The sequence below is a fragment of the Brienomyrus brachyistius genome, unplaced genomic scaffold (genome assembly GCF_023856365.1).
Source record: "Brienomyrus brachyistius isolate T26 unplaced genomic scaffold, BBRACH_0.4 scaffold36, whole genome shotgun sequence".
NCBI classification, from domain to species: domain Eukaryota; kingdom Metazoa; phylum Chordata; class Actinopteri; order Osteoglossiformes; family Mormyridae; genus Brienomyrus; species Brienomyrus brachyistius.
This window is the reverse complement of record NW_026042311.1, coordinates 135912-155906: the sequence shown is the minus strand read 5'-3', so window position 1 is coordinate 155906 and position 19995 is coordinate 135912. Positions and strand designations below refer to the sequence as shown.

General features: G+C 49.8%; 1 protein-coding gene across 1 annotated transcript in view; it reads right to left on the bottom strand.

The window, feature by feature from the left end:
* LOC125721932 (NACHT, LRR and PYD domains-containing protein 12-like) overlaps nt 1-19674 on the bottom strand; it is a 431572-nt gene extending 411898 nt beyond the window's left edge. Inside the window, exons 1-6 of the mRNA XM_048998141.1 lie at nt 19531-19674; nt 16669-16770; nt 4662-4775; nt 1416-1479; nt 1023-1251; nt 160-846 (exon numbers count right to left, since the gene is read on the bottom strand). Of these exons, the coding sequence (XP_048854098.1) occupies nt 160-846; nt 1023-1251; nt 1416-1479; nt 4662-4775; nt 16669-16730 (1156 nt within the window). The 5' untranslated portion in view covers nt 16731-16770; nt 19531-19674. The remainder of the gene's footprint in view (nt 1-159; nt 847-1022; nt 1252-1415; nt 1480-4661; nt 4776-16668; nt 16771-19530) is intronic.
* Nucleotides 19675-19995: the final 321 nt, after the last annotated feature.

Genomic DNA, 19995 nt, shown 5'->3' with positions numbered 1-19995 from the left:
CAGGAATGTGGCACATGATGAAGAGGCTCCTTGATGATTTCACATGTGTGATAATCCTGCTGGCCAGGCTCTGATCATTGAATCTCTTCTTGAAATACTCCTCCTTCTGGGCATCACTGAACCCTCGTATCTCTGTCACCTGGTGGACACACTTAGCAGGTATCTGATTGGCTGCTGCTGGCCGGGAGGTTATCCAGAGGAGAGCGGATGGGAGCAGATTCCCCTTAATGAGGTTAGTCAATAGCACATCCAGGGACGTTTTCTCTGTTACATCAAACCAGCTCTCATTGTTCTGAAAATCCAGAGGAAGGCGACACTCATCCAGACCATCAAAGATGAACAAGACTTTGTACCTAAACAGCTCAGTGGATTGAAATGATTTCAGTTCTGGGACAAAGCGGTGAAGCAGTTCAATCAGACTGTATTCACCCTTAATCAAATTCAGGTCCCGGAAAGGAAGAGCAAATATGAAGTGAACATCCTGGTTTGCTTTTCCTTCTGCCCAGTCGAGAATAAATTTCTGCACAGAGACTGTTTTCCCGATACCTGCCACCCCTTTAGTGAGTACAGTTCTGACAGGTGTCTCACGCCCACATAAGGGTTTAAATATATCATTGCACTTGACTGTAGTATCTTCTGTTCGCCTTTTCTTGGATGCTGTTTCAATCTGTCTCACTTCATGTTCATCATTGACTGCTCCAGTCCCACCTTCAGTTATGTAGAGTTCTGTGTAAAGCTCACTGAGAAGTGTTGGCTGTCCTTCCTTAGCTTTCCCTTCAAATACACACTCAAATTTCTTCGTCAAGTTGAGTTTTATTCTGCGCTGACATTGTGACAAAAGATGCCCTGAAATTAAATTAAAAGTAAATGCACAGACTTTTCAAAAAACACATTTTTTACTCATACAAGTGAAACTAAACCAAATGAAGTTACATGATAAACTGAAGTTTATTGCATGTTTTTATTATAGACTATTTTTCTGTGGCAAAACAAACACACACAGAATGAGATACAGCTCTTACTCTTCTCCAGCCTGACAGCGAGATCATTTTGCTCCATGGTCCTCAGGATGTACAGTGTGATCTTCAGAGCTCCCTCTCTACCACAGGTCTTCTGCATCTGACCATCACTATCCAGGTCATTGTCCTCCTCCAGCTGAGGCTCAGAGAATTCTGGGTAATTCTGATCTAGGTATCTCATGATCTTCTTCAGCTCATCCTTCAGGAACCTCACAGCACTTTCCTCTAGTGACTAAAATCCACAGTCACAGTTAACTATTGCTTGTTTCACCAAACCTTTTCATAGTTTCATTTGAGATTTGTAGGTTTGAATTAGTTTCCTCTTGTACAGCTGTATAAAATGTAAGCCAATTCACACGATACTTAAGAAAATATATATCAGCAATAAATACAAACCTTCAATATGGATGATAAACCCGGTTTATCCTGTAGATCTGATCTGCATTCATCCATTTGGTCTCTGTCAATAAGGCAGAAAAATACTAAAACCTCAAATCATCTACACAAATATAACAGAAAGTCTGTAATGGTCCCATTAAAAGTGCTCTTGCTGCCGACAAAGAATAACCTAGTTGTATATTTTAATGTGTAAAGATGTAAGATGCCATTTTAAGCTTTATTCATTAGGGCGGCTTCAGAACATCAACCTTCTCCTAACAGCAGGAGAGAACCAGTGACATCCTGCTCCACCACGGAGAGACGCACAGCAGGCAGGACAGACAGTTTGCTATTCAGCCCTTTTGACCAAGTGACATTTAGACAGATTAACTTAATTTTGAAATTTCATCTTAATTAGCAGAGCTAACTAACAGCATTTGATTCACTATCCCTAGTTAACAAACTCTGTAAACAGCCTAAGAATTTATGATGGTCTTTGACAGGAAGCTCAAAATAAGCATTTTCACAAACACATTTTGACACTGAGGTACACAGTAGCCTTGAGTATCAGAGCAATAACAATAGACCTTAAAAAGATGCTAAATATGTCTCATTTCCACCAACAGGGAGTCGATGCTGAGACCAGTGCTGGGCTGGTTCTGGCTTGGTGCTTTATGAGAACCTACCAGTGTTTCCAGGAGTTTCAGTTTTATCCTTTATTATTATTATTATTATTATTATTCTTTACCTTTAAATATGTAGGCTAAACCTCTGTGTGCTGGGAACAGGCAGAACACAAATGTAAGCACATTTTTTGATGGCCTCTTAACATGGGTATGCTGGGGGGGGCGAGACGCTTCAGGTGGTGAAAAGCAAAGTTAAAAACAGAAAAAAGTTCATTGAAGCAAGACAGTCTAATTAAGAAATCAGAATGAGTTACATATTTATAAACAACGTAAAATGTGACTGCAAAGCACTGCATAAATAACATCGGTTTTCAAAATTGTCTTTTGCTTCTAAATGCTGGTAATCTAGTGTAAGTAAATACTGGAGGACATTAAGGTCAAATGCATCTGCCGCCCCAACAGAACAACTGGCACTAACCTGGCCCTCCGTGTAGAACTGGCACTAACCTGGCCCTCCGTGTAAAACTGGCACTAACCTGGCCCTCCGTGTAGAACTGGCACTAACCTGACCCTCCATGTAGAACTGGCACTAACCTGGCCCTCCGTGTAGAACTGGCACTAACCTGGCCCTCCATGTAGAACTGGCACTAATCTGGCCCTCCATGTAGAACTGACACTAACCTGGCCTTCCGTGTAGAACTGGCACTAACCTGGCCCTCCGTGTAGAACTGGCACTAATCTGGTCCTCCGTGTAGAACTGGCACTAATCTGGCCCTCCGTGTAGAACTGGCACTAATTTGGCCCTCCGTATAGAACTGGCACTAACCTGGCCCTCCGTGTAGAACTGGCACTAATCTGGCCCTCCGTGTAGAACTGGCACTAATCTGGCCCTCCGTGTAGAACTGGCACTAACCTGGCCCTCCGTGTAGAACTGGCACTAACCTGGCCCTCCGTGTAGAACTGGCACTAACCTGGCCCTCCGTGTAGAACTGGCATTAACCTGGCCCTCCGTGTAGAACTGACACTAATCTGGCCCTCCGTGTAGAACTGGCACTAACCTGGCCCTCCGTGTAGAACTGGCACTAACCTGGCCCTCCGTGTAGAACTGGCACTAACCTGGCCCTCCGTGTAGAACTGGCACTAACCTGGCCCTCCGTGTAGAACTGGCACTAACCTGGCCCTCCGTGTAGAACTGGCACTAACCTGGCCCTCCGTGTAGAATTGGCACTAACCTGGCCCTCCGTGTAGAACTGGCACTAATCTGGCCCTCCGTGTAGAACTGGCACTAATCTGGCCCTCCATGTAGAACTGGCACTAACCTGGCCCTCCATGTAGAATTGGCACTAACCTGGCCCTCCGTGTAGAACTGGCACTAATCTGGCCCTCCGTGTAGAACTGGCACTAACCTGGCCCTCCGTGTAGAATTGCTACTGTCATTATCTCTTCATCACGTAGCAGCTACAATATTTTAATTATTAGACCTGCAACATTTATAATTAAGAGTCCAAAGCACATAGAAATTTATAAAATGAAACTGGTACAACTAAAATCAGCCTTCAACGACAGTTTATGAGTGTAATATTAATTATACTAATTAATTATACAGATATGTCAGGAATTTTCACTCGTAAACAACTATAATGAACATATAACAACTAAAACAGAAACACTCCCCCCCCAGAAGAATATGTTTTATTGTCCAGTTTTTCTTAATTGACATCCAGCAGTGTGCAGGTAAGCATGATTTTTTAAGCTTTATACTGAGAATTTAAATTTTTAATCCAATTTTCAATTATCGAACTTCCAATTCCGGCTCACAGGAAGTTAATCTTTATAGTAGAAGGAGCGCTTTCGCAGATCATTCATCCCGACAGCAGTTAGACTCTATAACACAATGATGTCATGAGTCACCAGAAACTACCTCTAAGGTCACCATTACCTACCACTTCATACAAAACGCACCTTGTAGAGGTATGGGCATGTGCATGTGTATGTGTATGTTTATGGTTATGCATCTACAGTTTATGTATATGTAGAGGCATATCTGTATATAATGTATAGATGTAGGTGCATAGAACGGGTGTATATATGTACATGCCAATACCCAGCACTACCTCAGTAGGAAATTGTATATATAGTAGTTAAATAGTTGATATTTATTACTACTTGCACTTTCCACAACCCACTACCCATATTTCATACGGTGTATGGGTGTACATAGGCATTATTACTACTATTGTATTAGTGCTCTATCTTTTTATATTATTTTTATTTTGTATTCTTATTCTTGTATTTTTTCATATTCTTTGCTCTTGTAAACTCTTTCTTGCTACCTGTCTGGAGCTGCGTTAACACGCAAATTTCCCCACTGTGGGATAAATAAAGTCCTATCTTATCTTATCTTATCTTATCTTATCTTATCTTATCTTATCTTATCTTATCTTATCTTAGTAATCCTCTTCCTTTTACCTCCAATGTACTTTATATACTGTATAGAATACAGACTAACCTTAAATTCTAAAAGATGATAGGATTTGTAAAAGTTAAAATTATTTTCATTATAGCTTTAATGTGCCTGTGTGCCTTTTAAGTGAGAGTCTGGGTGTTTTAAACAATGTTTGTTTAAATGCACATTTACCTTTGATCAGTAGGAAAAGGTCCCTCTCTGAAGGCAATTGGGGGCTCCATTGACCAGTCACTCTTCATGGAAACACAGCTGGGTACAGGGGAGTCTGCTCTCTTCATCAGGACACTGGGCAGTGAGAGGAAACAAACCTTTATTATATAAATATAATTCATATACTGTGATCAGCATCACATTAAACCTTCAGTTGATCAGTCTTCTGCTTAACCTGCCGTGATGCTCTTCATGCAAACAGGTTTGTTTACAGTTAGATTTCTTGTGAAATAAACTGTGTGACATAAAGATTCATGTATAACCAGGTTTGGTTATCATGCTACACAAGGCAGAAGTTGCTGAGACGCCGTCCGTCCTCCTGGAGACGGTCCAACCTCTGCCGACAGCCACACTTCCGGGAGGCAGGCCTGGCTAATAAGGGGGCCAGGGCAGTATGGGATACTATCCTGCAGGTGCCCAAGGCCTGCATTGCCCTCACAGAGCTGCCGCCGCTAGCAGCTTACCACTTCCGGGAGGCAGGCCTGGCTAATTAGGGGGCCGGGGCAGTATGGGATACTATCCTGCAGGTGCCCAAGGCCTGCATTGCCCTCACAGAGCTGCCGCCGCTAGCAGCTTACCACTTCCGGGAGGCAGGCCTGACTAATTAGGGGGCCAGGGCAGTATGGGATACTATCCTGCAGGTGCCCAAGGCCTGCATTGCCCTCACAGAGCTGCCGCCGCTAGCAGCTTACCACTTCCGGGAGGCAGGCCTGGCTAATAAGGGGGCCAGGGCAGTATGGGATACTATCCTGCAGGTGCCCAAAGCCTGCATCGCCCTCACAGAGCTGCCGCCGCTAGCAGCTTACCACTTCCGGGAGGCAGGCTTGGCTAATTAGGGGACCGGGGCAGTATGGGATACTATCCTGCAGGTGCCAAAAGCCCACATCGCCCTCACAGAGCTGCCGCCGCTAGCAGCTTACCACTTCCGGGAGGCAGGCCTGGCTAATTAGGGGGCCAGGGCAGTATGGGACACTATCCTGCAGGTGCCCAAGGCCCGCATCGCCCTCACAGAGCTGCCGCCGAAGGCAGCTTACCACTTCCGGGAGGTAGGCCTGGCTAATTAGGGGGCCAGGGCAGTATGGGGTACTATCCTGCAGGTGCCCAAGGCCTGCATCGCCCTCACAGAGCTGCCGCCGAAGGCAGCTTACCACTTCCGGGAGGTAGGCCTGGCTAATTAGGGGGCCAGGGCAGTATGGGATACTATCCTGCAGGTGCCCAAGGCCCGCATCGCCCTCACAGACCTGCCGCCGCTAGCAGCTTACCACTTCCGGGAGGCAGGCCTGGCTAATTAGGGGGCCGGGGAAGTATGGGGTACTATCCTGCAGGTTCCCAAGGCCCGCATCGCCCTCACAGAGCTGCCGCCGCTAGCAGCTTACCACTTCCGGGAGGCAGGCTTGGCTAATTAGGGGACCGGGGCAGTATGGGATACTATCCTGCAGGTGCCCAAAGCCCGCATCACCCTCACAGAGCTGCCGCCGCTAGCAGCTTACCACTTCCGGGGGGCAGGCCTGGCTAATTAGGGGGCCAGGGCAGTATGGGATACTATCCTGCAGGTGCCCAAAGCCTGCATCGCCCTCACAGACCTGCCGCCGCTAGCAGCTTACCACTTCCGGGAGGCAGGCCTGGCTAATTAGGGGGCCAGGGCAGTATGGGATACTATCCTGCAGGTGCCCAAGGCCCGCATCGCCCTCACAGACCTGCCGCCGCTAGCAGCTTACCACTTCCGGGAGGCAGGCCTGGCTAATTAGGGGACCGGGGCAGAATGGGATACTATCCTGCAGGTGCCCAAAGCCCGCATCGCCCTCACAGAGCTGCTGCTGCTAGCAGCTTAACACTTCCGGGGGGCAGGCCTGGTTAATTAGGGGGCCAGGGCAGTATGGGATACTATCTTGCAGGTGCCCAAAGCCCGCATCGCCCTCAGAGCTGCTGCCGCTAGCAGCTTACCACTTCCGGGAGGTAGGCCTGGCTAATTAGGGGGCCGGGGAAGTATGGGGTACTATCCTGCAGGTTCCCAAGGCCCGCATCGCCCTCACAGAGCTGCCGCCGCTAGCTGCTTACCACTTCCGGGAGGCAGGCCTGGTTAATTAGGGGGCCGGGGCAGTATGGGATACTATCCTGCAGGAGCCCAAGGCCTGCATCGCCCTCACAGAGCTGCCGCCGCTAGCAGCTTACCACTTCCGGGAGGCAGGCCTGGCTAATTAGGGGACCGGGGCAGTATGGGATACTATCCTGCAGGTGCCCAAAGCCTGCATCGCCCTCACAGAGCTGCCGCCGCTAGCAGCTTACCACTTCCGGGAGGCAGGCCTGGCTAATTAGGGGGCCGGGGCAGTATGGGATACTATCCTGCAGGTGCCCAAAGCCTGCATCGCCCTCACAGAGCTGCCGCCGCTAGCAGCTTACCACTTCCGGGAGGCAGGCCTGGCTAATTAGGGGGCCAGGGCAGTATGGGATACTATCCTGCAGGTGCCCAAAGCCTGCATCGCCCTCACAGAGCTGCCGCCGCTAGCAGCTTACCACTTCCGGGAGGCAGGCCTGGCTAATTAGGGGGCCAGGGCAGTATGGGATACTATCCTGCAGGTGCCCAAGGCCCGCATCGCCCTCACAGACCTGCCACCGCTAGCAGCTTACCACTTCCGGGAGGCAGGCCTGGCTAATTAGGGGGCCAGGGCAGTATGGGATACTATCCTGCAGGTGCCCAAGGCCCGCATCGCCCTCACAGACCTGCCGCCGCTAGCAGCTTACCACTTCCGGGAGTCAGGCCTGGCTGATTAGGGGGCTAGGGCAGTATGGGATACTATCCTGCAGGTGTCCAAAGCCCACATCGCCCTCACAGAGCTGCCGCCGCTAGCAGCTTACCACTTCCGGGAGTCAGGCCTGGCTAATTAGGGGGCCAGGGCAGTATGGGATACTATCCTGCAGGTGCCCAAGGCCTGCATCGCCCTCACAGAGCTGCCGCCGCTAGCTGCTTACCACTTCCGGGAGGTAGGCCTGGCTAATTAGGGGGCCAGGGCAGTATGGGATACTATCCTGCAGGTGCCCAAGGCCTGCATCGCCCTCACAGAGCTGCCTCCGCTAGCAGCTTACCACTTCCGGGAGTCAGGCCTGGCTGATTAGGGAGCCAGGGCAGTATGGGATACTATCCTGCAGGTGTCCAAAGCCCACATCGCCCTCACAGAGCTGCCGCCGCTAGCAGCTTACCACTTCCGGGAGTCAGGCCTGGCTGATTAGGGAGCCAGGGCAGTATGGGATACTATCCTGCAGGTGTCCAAAGCCCACATCGCCCTCACAGAGCTGCCGCCGCTAGCAGCTTACCACTTCCGGGAGTCAGGCCTGGCTAATTAGGGGGCCAGGGCAGTATGGGGTACTATCCTGCAGGTGCCCAAAGCCTGCATCGCCCTCACAGAGCTGCCGCCGCTAGCAGCTTACCACTTCCGGGAGGCAGGCCTGGCTAATTAGGGGGCCAGGGCAGTATGGGATACTATCCTGCAGGTGCCCAAAGCCCGCATCGCCCTCACAGAGCTGCCGCCGCTAGCAGCTTACCACTTCCGGGAGTCAGGCCTGGCTAATTAGGGGGCCAGGGCAGTATGGGATACTATCCTGCAGGTGCCCAAGGCCTGCATCGCCCTCACAGAGCTGCCGCCGCTAGCAGCTTACCACTTCCGGGAGGCAGGCCTGGTTAATTAGGGGGCCAGGGCAGTATGGGATACTATCCTGCAGGTTCCCAAGGCCTGCATTGCCCTCACAGAGCTGCCGCCGCTAGCAGCTTACCACTTCCGGGAGGCAGGCCTGGTTAATTAGGGGGCCGGGGCAGTATGGGATACTATCCTGCGGGTCCCGATGGCTCTAAAAGGGGCAGCGCCTACTCTTACTATGCCAACTCTGGAGGCAATAGTTGATGCACAGCAAATTTTCCAGTGTTAAATTAACACTGCATGGTGTTTCTCACCAAATCAGTGTTATATTTAACATTTTACAGAGTGCAATGAGTGTTGTTGTATAATGTTAAGTTTTATTAGTTCTTATAGTGTTCAATTGACACCACAGAGTGTTAGATCACTGTAACTCCATTTCTTCCCAGATTCCAGGCCCATATGCGTGACCCCTATCCGCCCCATTTAATGTGGACACCTCAGCCTTTTCTTATTATATATTAATATTTTCTTGGCTCATTGCTGATTTACTTTGAAGATCAGAGAACTGTGTGCTAATAAGTTAAAGAAAGCCTTGATCTTCATGGCTTATCCAGATTTTTTTTAATCCACCATAATGGTGTTGAATAAATAACTTAGAAAACAGTCACTGGGATGGATTTGCTGGGGTCTGTTTTTGCAGGTTAGTCAGTGATTGGTGCTTTCTGTGGAGGCTCCCTAGAGCTGGACAGAGATGTCATGCTAAGATGTGAAGGGACGACAATTCTCAGCTAAACTGTCTTCAGGAAACGTGTCAGCATTGTATGTATTTGCCACACAGAACTAATCTAAACTCCTTTGGGATCACACACCTACCATAGTCACTGTACTACTCAGACCACTTAGCAGACGTCAATTCAAGCATAGGAAAAGGCCCAAATTTACAGTATAGCATTAGAATGTCGTAGAGACTAATATCCATGACGTACCATCCTAGAACACGTTGTGTTCTAAAATTAAAGCCCAATAAAAATCTGAGTATTAAATGAGCAAAATCATTTGATTTGTTGTTCTATCCCAAGTTGTGGTCTAAAAGCAATAAGACCACCATCCATTATATCTGCTTTGGGGAAAATGCACTCCTGTAGCCACTAGGGGAGCTCTCACCTCTTCTGGGCCCAGCTAAATAATTATGTTACGCATTCTAACAAGCTTTATTATCTGTGTCAATAAGCCCTACTTTTACACTAACACTCCTGTAGCCACTAGGGGAGCTCTCACCTCTTCTGGGCCCAGCTAAATAATTATGTTACGCATTCTAACAAGCTTTATTATCTGTGTCAATAAGCACTGCTTTTACACTAACACTCCTAGTTTGATTACCAGTTTTGCCCTTGTCATTAGGAACACATGAGAATTTGCACAGTGCTGTTTCACAGTGGATTCTCACTGGTTTTCCCCAAGTCTGATACCATACATTCTATTCACTTTCATACCACAGGTGATTGTGAGAGGGATCAATTGGTTTAGTCTTATAATGGTGCAAGGAAACTATATTATTCATCCTTAAAATAGAAACTAAATGATTTTTTTAAATGTTCTTTAATCCCAACATTAAAGCACAGTCAACATTAAGTCAATCCCATGTTGGGATTGATTAAGTCAATCCCAACATTAAAGCACAGGTAAGGTAAGAGTCAGGAAGATGTGAAGCATGTGTTCAGCTTACAGGAAGACAGTGTGCTGGTCTTCAGGAAAATCAAAGCTAACATCATGTAAAGTTGCCATAACAAGCAACAAGGCTTTGTTGGTCAGAGTCTTTCTTATGATGGTGGGTTAATCAAACACAGTAGCTGGCTGCCCCAGACGTAAGCCACCCTTTATGTACCTGTGTGTCACTTATATGGGCTTGGATTCTGGGAAGAGGTGGAGTTTCAGTGATCTAACACTCTATGGTGTCAATTGAACACTATGAGAGCTAATGAAATGCAACACTACAACAACACCCATTGCACTCTGTAAAGTGTTAAATGTAACACTGATTTGGTAAGAATTATATAAACACCATGCAGAGTTAATTTAACACTGGCAAATTTGCTGTGTGACTTGCCTGTTCAATCCATTCCTGACCTGTTTTGCCTGTTCCTGACCTGCCTGTCATACTGTACCTGTTTCTAAAGTTCCTGACCTGCTAGGCCTGGCGGCTAACACACCACCCAGTGAGGCTCCAACCCCGGCAGCTTAAGCGCCGCCCCAACGGAGCTCCAGTCACGGCTGCTGCAACGGTACTCTCAGAGGCCTCTGATGCGCCATCCGACGGAGTTCCAGTTCCAGTTACAGTCCTGGTGGCCGACATTCTGCCCCCCTGGCCTGCGTGACCTGCCCACTGAGGCTCCAGTCCCAGCAGCTGATGCGCTGCCCACAGAGGCTCTGGACCCGGCGGCTGATACGCCTCCCACAGAGGCTCCGGCCCCGGCGGCTGACACGCCTCCCATAGAGGCTCCGGCCCCGCCTGCTGACACGCCTCCCACAGAGGCTCCGGCCCGCCTGCTGACACGCCTCCCACAGAGGCTCCGGCCCCGGCAGCTGATACGCCTCCCACAGAGGCTCCGACCCGCCTACTGACACGCCTCCCACAGAGGCTCCGACCCGCCTGCTGACACGCCTCCCACAGAGGCTCCGGCCCGCCTGCTGACACACCTCCCACAGAGGCTCCGTCCCCGCAGGCTGACACGCCTCCCACAGAGGCTCCAGTCCCAGCAGCTAATGCGCTGCCCACAGAGGCTCCAGTCCCAGCAGCTAATGCGCTGCCCACAGAGGCTCCGGCCCGCCTGCTGACACGCCTCCCACAGAGGCTCCAGTCCCAGCAGCTAATGCGCTGCCCACAGAGGCTCCAGTCCCAGCAGCTAATGCGCTGCCCACAGAGGCTCCGGCCCGCCTGCTGACACGCCTCCCACAGAGGCTCCGGCCCGCCTGCTGACACGCCTCCCACAGAGGCTCTGGCCCCGGCAGCTGACACGCCTCCCACAGAGGCTCCGGCCCGCCTGCTGACACGCCTCCCACAGAGGCTCCGGCCCCGGCCCCGCCCACTCTGCCCTTGACTCACCCTCGCTCGTCTTGGCTGGGTCTAAGGGGGAGTCTACAGGTCATCTGGTTCCTTTTTGGTGGTCGCCTGCGGGTCTCCCTCCAAAGACTTGTCGGCAGCCTTTGGTTCCACCTTCAAAACCTTGTTGGTCGCCTGCGGGTTCCCCTGAGACGACTCCTCGGTCGCCTGTGGTTCCCACCACTCCAGCTGTTGGTGGATGGCGCCTTCGCCTCCTTGCCTGCGCCATGGTCCCCTCAATCTCCCTCCTCGCCTCCCCTGGTGCACCCCTCTGACTTCCTCCTCACCTTTCCGCCTGTCCCTCCACCTCTCTCCTCGCCCCTTGCAGGGCCCCCTTCGGCTCCGGCCTTATGGTCGCCTGCGGCCATAACCCTTACTCACTGCTGTTCCCTCGGGCTCCCCATTTTCCCCCATCCTCTACCTTCCTGCCTCCTTGTTTTGTGCCTCCTGTTTCTGCTCCTCGTCCTCTGTGTCTCCCCCTTGGTCCCTGGGTTCCTCTGCTCAGTGTTTCCCTGGTGTCTCCTTTTATGGTGCGCTTGTCTTCATTTCCCATTTTGTGTCAGGTGTTATCCTGGCTTCTGCCGTTGTGTCTGTTCGTCCTGAATAAACCCCGTTTCCTGCACCTCTGTTGCCTAATCCTGACTCCTTGCTCACTCGCCCAGCACACAGATTTGACAATTACAGCCTCTGTTACTAGACTTGGCTGCTGTTGCTTTTTTCCAGTTTTTTAGTTTGCATATTTTAGGGCTATCGATAGATTACAATATTTAATTGTGATTAATCGCACAAATGTCCATAGTTAATCAAAAATTAATCACAAATTAAATCATGAATTTATTCAACATTTACCGTAAAGGGATTTTTTCAGGTGTTAATATTCTTATCAATATTATAGTTGGTAAGGCATGATTGCTTTATGCAAATATATGCATGTATTATTTGAAATCAATTACCAACAATAAACAACAACAAAGATTGTCCAAAGGTCATCAGAGACCCTTCATCACTTAAGAAAAACCCAACAACAGATTGGCACATTGACCTGCTAAATATTACATATTACTTAGTCATATAACTAAGTATAGATCAGAGATAGCAGCCTTTTTAAAGCAAAAAGCCATTTTATCCTAAATGTCTGACCCAAGATTGACCCTCACCCAAGTTGGTTTGGCTCTGAAGTCGTCTGCCCTTCACTCTCCACTTCCCTACTTGTAACTGTGCTGACCGAGCAGCGCAAAATGTCCTCAGCACTCCGAATGCAGCTGGCTATAATATGTAAATCGGAGAAAATATAATAATTTTACGAAGATCTGGGAAGGTGTGGTGATGATTTACTATGAAAAGTATAATATTAGGAAGAATTAGGAATCCCAATAAACCTAATAAGCCTACATCCAATCTTGGACACTGAGGAAAACTCCAGAAACCACATCATTTGACCAGAGACATACTCTCGTAGAGAATGACTTTGAGGAAGATGAATTAGGCAGTTAAGACGTCACAGAAGCGCGCGACAGAGTGTCTCACTCATATATAAATAAATAGATAGCTAAATAAAAAATAACATCCATCCATCCATCCATTTTCCTCCGCTTATCCGGGGTCGGGTCGCGGGGGCAGCAGTCTCAGCAGGGAAGCCCAGACTTCCCTCTCCCCGGCCACTTCTTCTAGCTCCTCTGGGGGGACCCCGAGGCGTTCCCAGGCCAGCCGAGAGACATAGTCTCTCCAGCGTGTCCTGGGTCTTCCCCAGGGCCTCCTCCCAGTGGGACATGCCCGGAACACCTCCCCAGGGAGGCGTCCCGGAGGCATCCGGATCAGATGCCCGAGCCACCTCATCTGGCTCCTCTCGATGTGGAGGAGCAGCGGCTCTACTCTGAGTCCCTCCCGAATGACTGAACTCCTCACCCTATCTCTAAGGGAGAGTCCAGCCACCCTGCGGAGGAAACTCATTTCGGCTGCTTGCACCCGCGATCTCGTTCTTTCGGTCACTACCCATAGCTCATGACCATAGGTGAGGGTAGGAACGTAGATCGACTGGTAAATTGAGAGCTTCGCCTTTTGGCTCAGCTCTCTCTTCACCATGACAGACCGATGCAGCGCCCGCATGACTGCTGACGCCGCACCGATCCGCCTGTCGACCTCCCGCTCCATCGTTCCCCCACTCGTGAACAAGATCCCGAGATACTTAAACTCCTCCACTTGGGGGAGGACCCCATCTCCAACCCAGAGAGAGCATTCTACCCTTTTCCGGCTGAGAACCATGGTCTCGGATTTAGAGGTGCTGATTCTCATCCCAACCGCTTCACACTCGGCTGTGAACTGCCCCAGTGAGTGCTGAAGGTCATGGTCCGATGAGGCCAACAGAACCACATCATCCGCAAAAAGCAGAGACCTAATCCTGAGGTCACCGAACCGGACACCCTCAACGCCCTGGCTGCGCCTAGAATTTCTGTCCATAAAAGCTATGAACAGAATCGGTGACAAAGGGCAGCCCTGACGGAGTCCAACCCTCACCGGAAACAAGTCCGACTTATTGCCGCCCATGCGGACCAGGCTCTGGCACCGGTCATACAGGGACCGAACCGCCCTTAAAAGGGAGCCCGGAACCCCATACTCCCGGAGCACTCCCCACAGGACTCCCCGAGGGACACGGTCGAATGCCCTCTCCAAGTCCACAAAACACATGTAGACTGGTTGGGCAAACTCCCATGAACCCTCCAAAACCCTGCTGAGAGTATAGAGCTGGTCCACTGTTCCACGGCCAGGGCGAAAACCACACTCCTCCTCCTGAATCCGAGGCTCGACAATCCGGCAGACCCTCCTCTCCAGCACCCCCGAATAGACCTTACCAGGGAGGCTGAGGAGTGTGATCCCCCTATAGTTGGAGCACACCCTCCGGTCCCCCTTCTTAAAGAGGGGGACCACCACCCCGATCTGCCAGTCCTGAGGCACTGCCCTCGATGTCCACGCGATGCCACAGATGCATGTCAGTCAGGACAGCCCCACAGCATCCAGAGCCTTAAGGAACTCCGGGCGAATCTCATCCACCCCCGGGGCTCGGCCACCGAGGAGCTGTTTGACCACCTCAGTGACCTCCGCCCCAGAAATAGGCGAGTCCACCCCCAAGTCCCCACACTCTGCTTCCATATCGGAAGGCGTGTCGGTGGGATTGAGGAGGTCTTCGAAGTATTCCTTCCACCGACCCAAGACGTCCTGAGTTGAGGTCAGCAGCGCACCATCCCCACCATAAATAGTGTTGATGCTGCACCGCTTTCCCGCCCGGAGCCGCCGGATGGTGGACCAGAGTCTCCTCGAAGCCGTCCGGAAGTCGTTCTCCGTGGTCTCGCCAAACTCCTCCCACGCCCGAGTTTTTGCCTCAGCAACCGCCAAAGCCGCATCCCGCTTGGCCTGCCGGTAGCTGTCAGCTGCCTCTGGACTCCCACAGGCCAAAAAGGATCGATAGGACTCCTTCTTCAGCTTGACGGCATCCCTTACCACCGCTGTCCACCAGCGGGTTCGGGGATTGCCGCCGCGACAGGCACCGACCACCTTACGGCCGCAGCTCCGGTCAGCCGCCTCCACAATGGAGGCACGGAACGTGGCCCATTCGGACTCAATGTCCCCCGCCTCCCCCGGGATATGGGAGAAGTTCTGCTGGAGGTAGGAATTGAAACTCTCCCTGACAGGGGGTTCTGCCAGACGTTCCCAGCAAACCCTCACTATACGCTTGGGCCTGCCAGGCCTGGCCGGCTTCCTCCCCCACCAGCGGAGCCAACCCACCACCAGGTAGTGATCAGTTGACAGCTCCGCCCCTCTCTTCACCCGAATGTCCAAGACATGCGGCCGCAAGTCCGATGACATGACTACAAAGTCGATCATCGAACTGCGGCCTAGGGTGTCCTGGTGCCAAGTGCACATATGGACACCCTTATGCCTGAACATGGTGTTCATTATGGACAATCCGTGACGAGCACAGAAGTCCAATAACAAAACACCGCTCGGGTTCAGATCGGGGGGGCCGTTCCTCCCAATCACGCCCCTCCAGGTCTCGCTGTCGTTGCCCACGTGAGCATTGAAGTCCCCCAGCAGAACAAGAGAGTACCCAGGAGGAGCGTTCTCCAACACCCCTTCCAAGGACTCCAAAAAGGGTGGGTATTCCGAACTGCTGTTTTGCGCATAAGCGCAAACAACAGTCAGGACCCGTCCCCCCACCCGAAGGCGGAGGGAGGCTACCCTCTCGTCCACTGCGGTAAACCCCAATGTACAGGCGCCCAGCCTGGGGGCAATAAGTATGCCCATGCCCACTCGGCGCCTCTCCCCGCGGGCAACTCCAGAGTGGAAAAGGGTCCAACCCCCCTCGAGGAGACTGGTTCCAGAGCCCAAGCCGTGCGTTGAGGTGAGCCCGACTATATCTAGTCGGAATTTCCCAACCTCGCGCACCAGCTCAGGCTCCTTCCCCATGAGAGAGGTGATATTCCATGTCCCTAGAGCTAGCTTCTGTAGCCGAGGATCGGACCGCCAAGGTCCCTGCCTTTGGCTGCCGCCCAGATCCCATTGCACCCGACCCATATGGCCCCTCCCATGGGTGGTGAGCCCATTGGAAGGGGGACCCACTTGCCTTGTTCGGGCTGTGCCCGACCAGGCCCCATGGGTTTGGGCCTGGCTACCAGGCGCTCGCCATCGAGCCCCACCCCCAGGCCTGGCTCCAGGGGGGGGCCCCGGTGACCCGCGTCCGGGCAAGTAATATAAATAACATTAACCCATAAATAAATAATTAATATTTATGAAAGTATTATCATAATTATGTTAAGACATGAAAATGTGAATGTGTCTATCATTCTGAGAAGAGCCACAACCTGGTATGGTATTTAAGACCAGATGTACTTTGGTGGTAACTCATTTCACATCTACAGTAACTGCAAATAACTTTGGTCTTGTCGATGGACCCATCTGACATAGTTTTGGAGCTGAACCTGCCATTCATTATTTTTCCCAAGCTGCCATCTGACTCAACACGCGTTAATGGCATCAAAAAAATCACGTTATAATGAATTCCCGTTGACGTGCTATTATTTGTTCTCTGCCACCTTACGATATGTGGTTGTTTTGCGTAGGAGGGATGATGCGATGGTTGCCTCTAAAATAGAAGAATTGGCTGATTTTGGAGGAAAGGGAAACTATGGCCTGACTATAGACCCAGAGAGACAAGCATGCTAGTCGGCTGTAACACTGTTACCTCTCAGTCCCCTTTGTTTTACGCTCCACAGAGGGGCTCATTTCCGAAGCAGGTTCCTCCATTTTGTTGCTGATCCAGAGCAGATGATTCTTGCCGAGGTCTCTGTGAACATGAAAGGTAAATAAACACATAAAACTACAATATCTAATGATCAACACTTTTACATAGAACTAGGCGCTGTTGGAATGACAATAGTGTATTTCCCGCCTCATTTCTGCTACAGAATTGTCTGAAACGTTATGTGTACATGTGGCAGGTCTAGTAGAATAAGACAAAGATGAAATGGGAGACATATTATGCATTATCTGCGACGGGCTGGCCCCCCATCCTGGGTTGTTCCCTGCCTTGTGCCCATTGCTTCCAGGATAGGCTCCGGACCCCCCTCCCCGCGACCCAGTAGGATAAGCGGTTTGGAAAATGGATGGATGAATATAACATATATTATGCTTTATTACAGAGATTTGAGCAAATAAATTTATTACTGCAAAACCCTAGTATTCACACACATGCAAACTCATTCCAACAGCATCTTACGGAGCCCTGTACCACAGACCCTGTACCACAGACGGTCACAGAGGGTTTGTTTTTCATGCACACGATGTACTACATCACACACTCAATTTAATTTATCCATCCATCCATTTTCCAAACCGCTTATCCTACTGGGTCGCGGGGGGTCCGGAGCCTATCCTGGAAGCAATGGGCACGAGGCTGGCAAATGACTGATTAAATACAGAGCCCAGCCTGGGATTTAAAACGGCGATCTTTCGGTCACAGGTACTGACCTGCTACTACGTAAATGACTGATTAAATACAGAGCCCAGCCTGGGATTTAAAACGGCGATCTTTCGGTCACAGGTACTGACCTGCTACTACGTAAATGACTGATTAAATACAGAGCCCAGCCTGGGATTTAAAACGGCGATCTTTCGGTCGCAGGCACTGACCTGCTACTACGTAAATGACTGATTAAAAACAGAGCCCAGCCTGGGATTTAAAACGGCGATCTTACGGTCACAGGTACTGACCTGCTACTACGTAAATGCCTGATTAAATACAGAGCCCAGCCTGGGATTTAAAACGGCGATCTTTCGGTCACAGGTACTGACCTGCTACTCTGTAAATGACTGATTAAATACAGAGCCCAGCCTGGGATTTAAAACGGCGATCTTTCGGTCACAGGTACTGACCTGCTACTCTGTAAATGACTGATTAAATACAGAGCCCAGCCTGGGATTTAAAACGGCGATCTTTCGGTCACAGGTACTGACCTGCTACTCCGTAAATGACTGATTAAATACAGAGACCCGCCTGGGATTTAAAACGGCGATCTTTCGGTCACAGGTACTGACCTGCTCCTACGTAAATGACTGATTAAATACAGAGACCCGCCTGGGATTTAAAACGGCGATCTTTCGGTCACAGGTACTGACCTGCTACTACGTAAATGACTGATTAAATACAGAGACCCGCCTGGGATTTAAAACGGCGATCTTTCGGTCACAGGTACTGACCTGCTACTACGTAAATGACTGATTAAATACAGAGCCCAGCCTGGGATTTAAAACGGCGATCTTTCGGTCACAGGTACTGACCTGCTACTACGTAAATGACTGATTAAATACAGAGACCTGCCTGGGATTTAAAACGGAGATCTTTCGGTCACAGGTACTGACCTGCTACTACGTAAATGACTGATTAAATACAGAGCCCAGCCTGGGATTTAAAACGGCGATCTTTCGGTCGCAGGCACTGACCTGCTACTACGTAAATGACTGATTAAATACAGAGCCCAGCCTGGGATTTAAAACGGCGATCTTTCAGTCACAGGTACTGACCTGCTACTACGTAAATGACTGATTAAATACAGAGACCCGCCTGGGATTTAAAACGGCGATCTTTCGGTCACAGGTACTGACCTGCTACTACGTAAATGACTGATTAAATACAGAGCCCAGCCTGGGATTTAAAACGGCGATCTTACGGTCACAGGTACTGACCTGTTGAGTCACACACCTCACACAAACCAGCTACACTAAAGGTCTCCAGCTCCAGAGAGCTACTGTACAATAGGTTTTCTGTCCTACTGATGAGCCACACGTACTCAAGTACATTCCAGGAACAGGTATTTCAGGTATAACAGGTTTGTTGGAATTTACCTGAGAACAGTCACAGCAAGGCATTACATGATTTTGTCATAAAAAAATGCTTTTTGTGTCACAGAATGTATTTTATGCATGAAAATGAGCACTTCACACTTGGTGCCCCATAGAAGAGCAGCAAGAATTTAATTGCATGAACATTACATTCCAATGCGAAAATAATACTCAATTAGATGAATTCTGCCCATTATATGGTGTCTGTGTGTGTCTGAAGTCCTTACAGATGCATACAAATTTATAGTAAATGATCTTATTCCATGAAGGTAAATAGGCGTAACTTGTGTGGGAAAAGTCACCCTATGGGACTTTAGGGCTCCTTACCGTAAAGTTTCAAAATACTGTCTAGTTTATTCCCATAGTGTCCCGCGCTCCATGTTCAGGCACCATTGTATTTAAGGCGAACTCATTTACTCCATGCAATCAGTTACAGTGCATCGAATTATAAGAAACGTCTAATTCTGCTGTTATATCCCAGTATGTGTGTTAAACAGGGGCGGATTTAAGGGGCCACCACCCCACATCAAAATAATAAAAAACTGTATTTTATTTTCAAAGGGGAAGCACAGAACAGACACGGTGAGGTGCGGCCGTCCCCATAAATATAACTGGCCCCTGATGGCCACCCAATCAAAATTTTCCGCAGACGCCGCAGGTTAAACATACTTATTTTATTAGTTTTATCTGTTTATTATATTCTTACCTTGCAATGCAAATGCCTTTGTATTATTCCAGAATCTTATTCGTGTTTCTTGGTGAAACTGGCTTTAAATCCCTTTCACTTTCATTTATAGAAAAGGAATTATCAGCTTCGTCCTGTGGTGGGGGGTGTGGAGAATACCTGCCCTCCGGTAACTGACTAGCTGCACTTGGAGGGGGCGGGGGAATGTCTACTCAGTATCTCAGGATCTTAGTATCTCAGGGACGGGGTGCCGGTGTTGTGCCGAATTCTGCCGTGAAATGCACCCCCTGTCGAGAGCGCGCACTGCTCTTTTCTTCTATTCGAAGTGGGAAAATACGTAGTTCCGTCAATCTAAATATGCAACAGAAATATTAAATTGCGTTTGCACATTTAGAAGACCATTGTCCCACCTCACGAAGGCTGCGTTTAACCCATATAAAACTGATAAACTGTGACATGTAAACGATGAGCTCCGAACGAGAACGT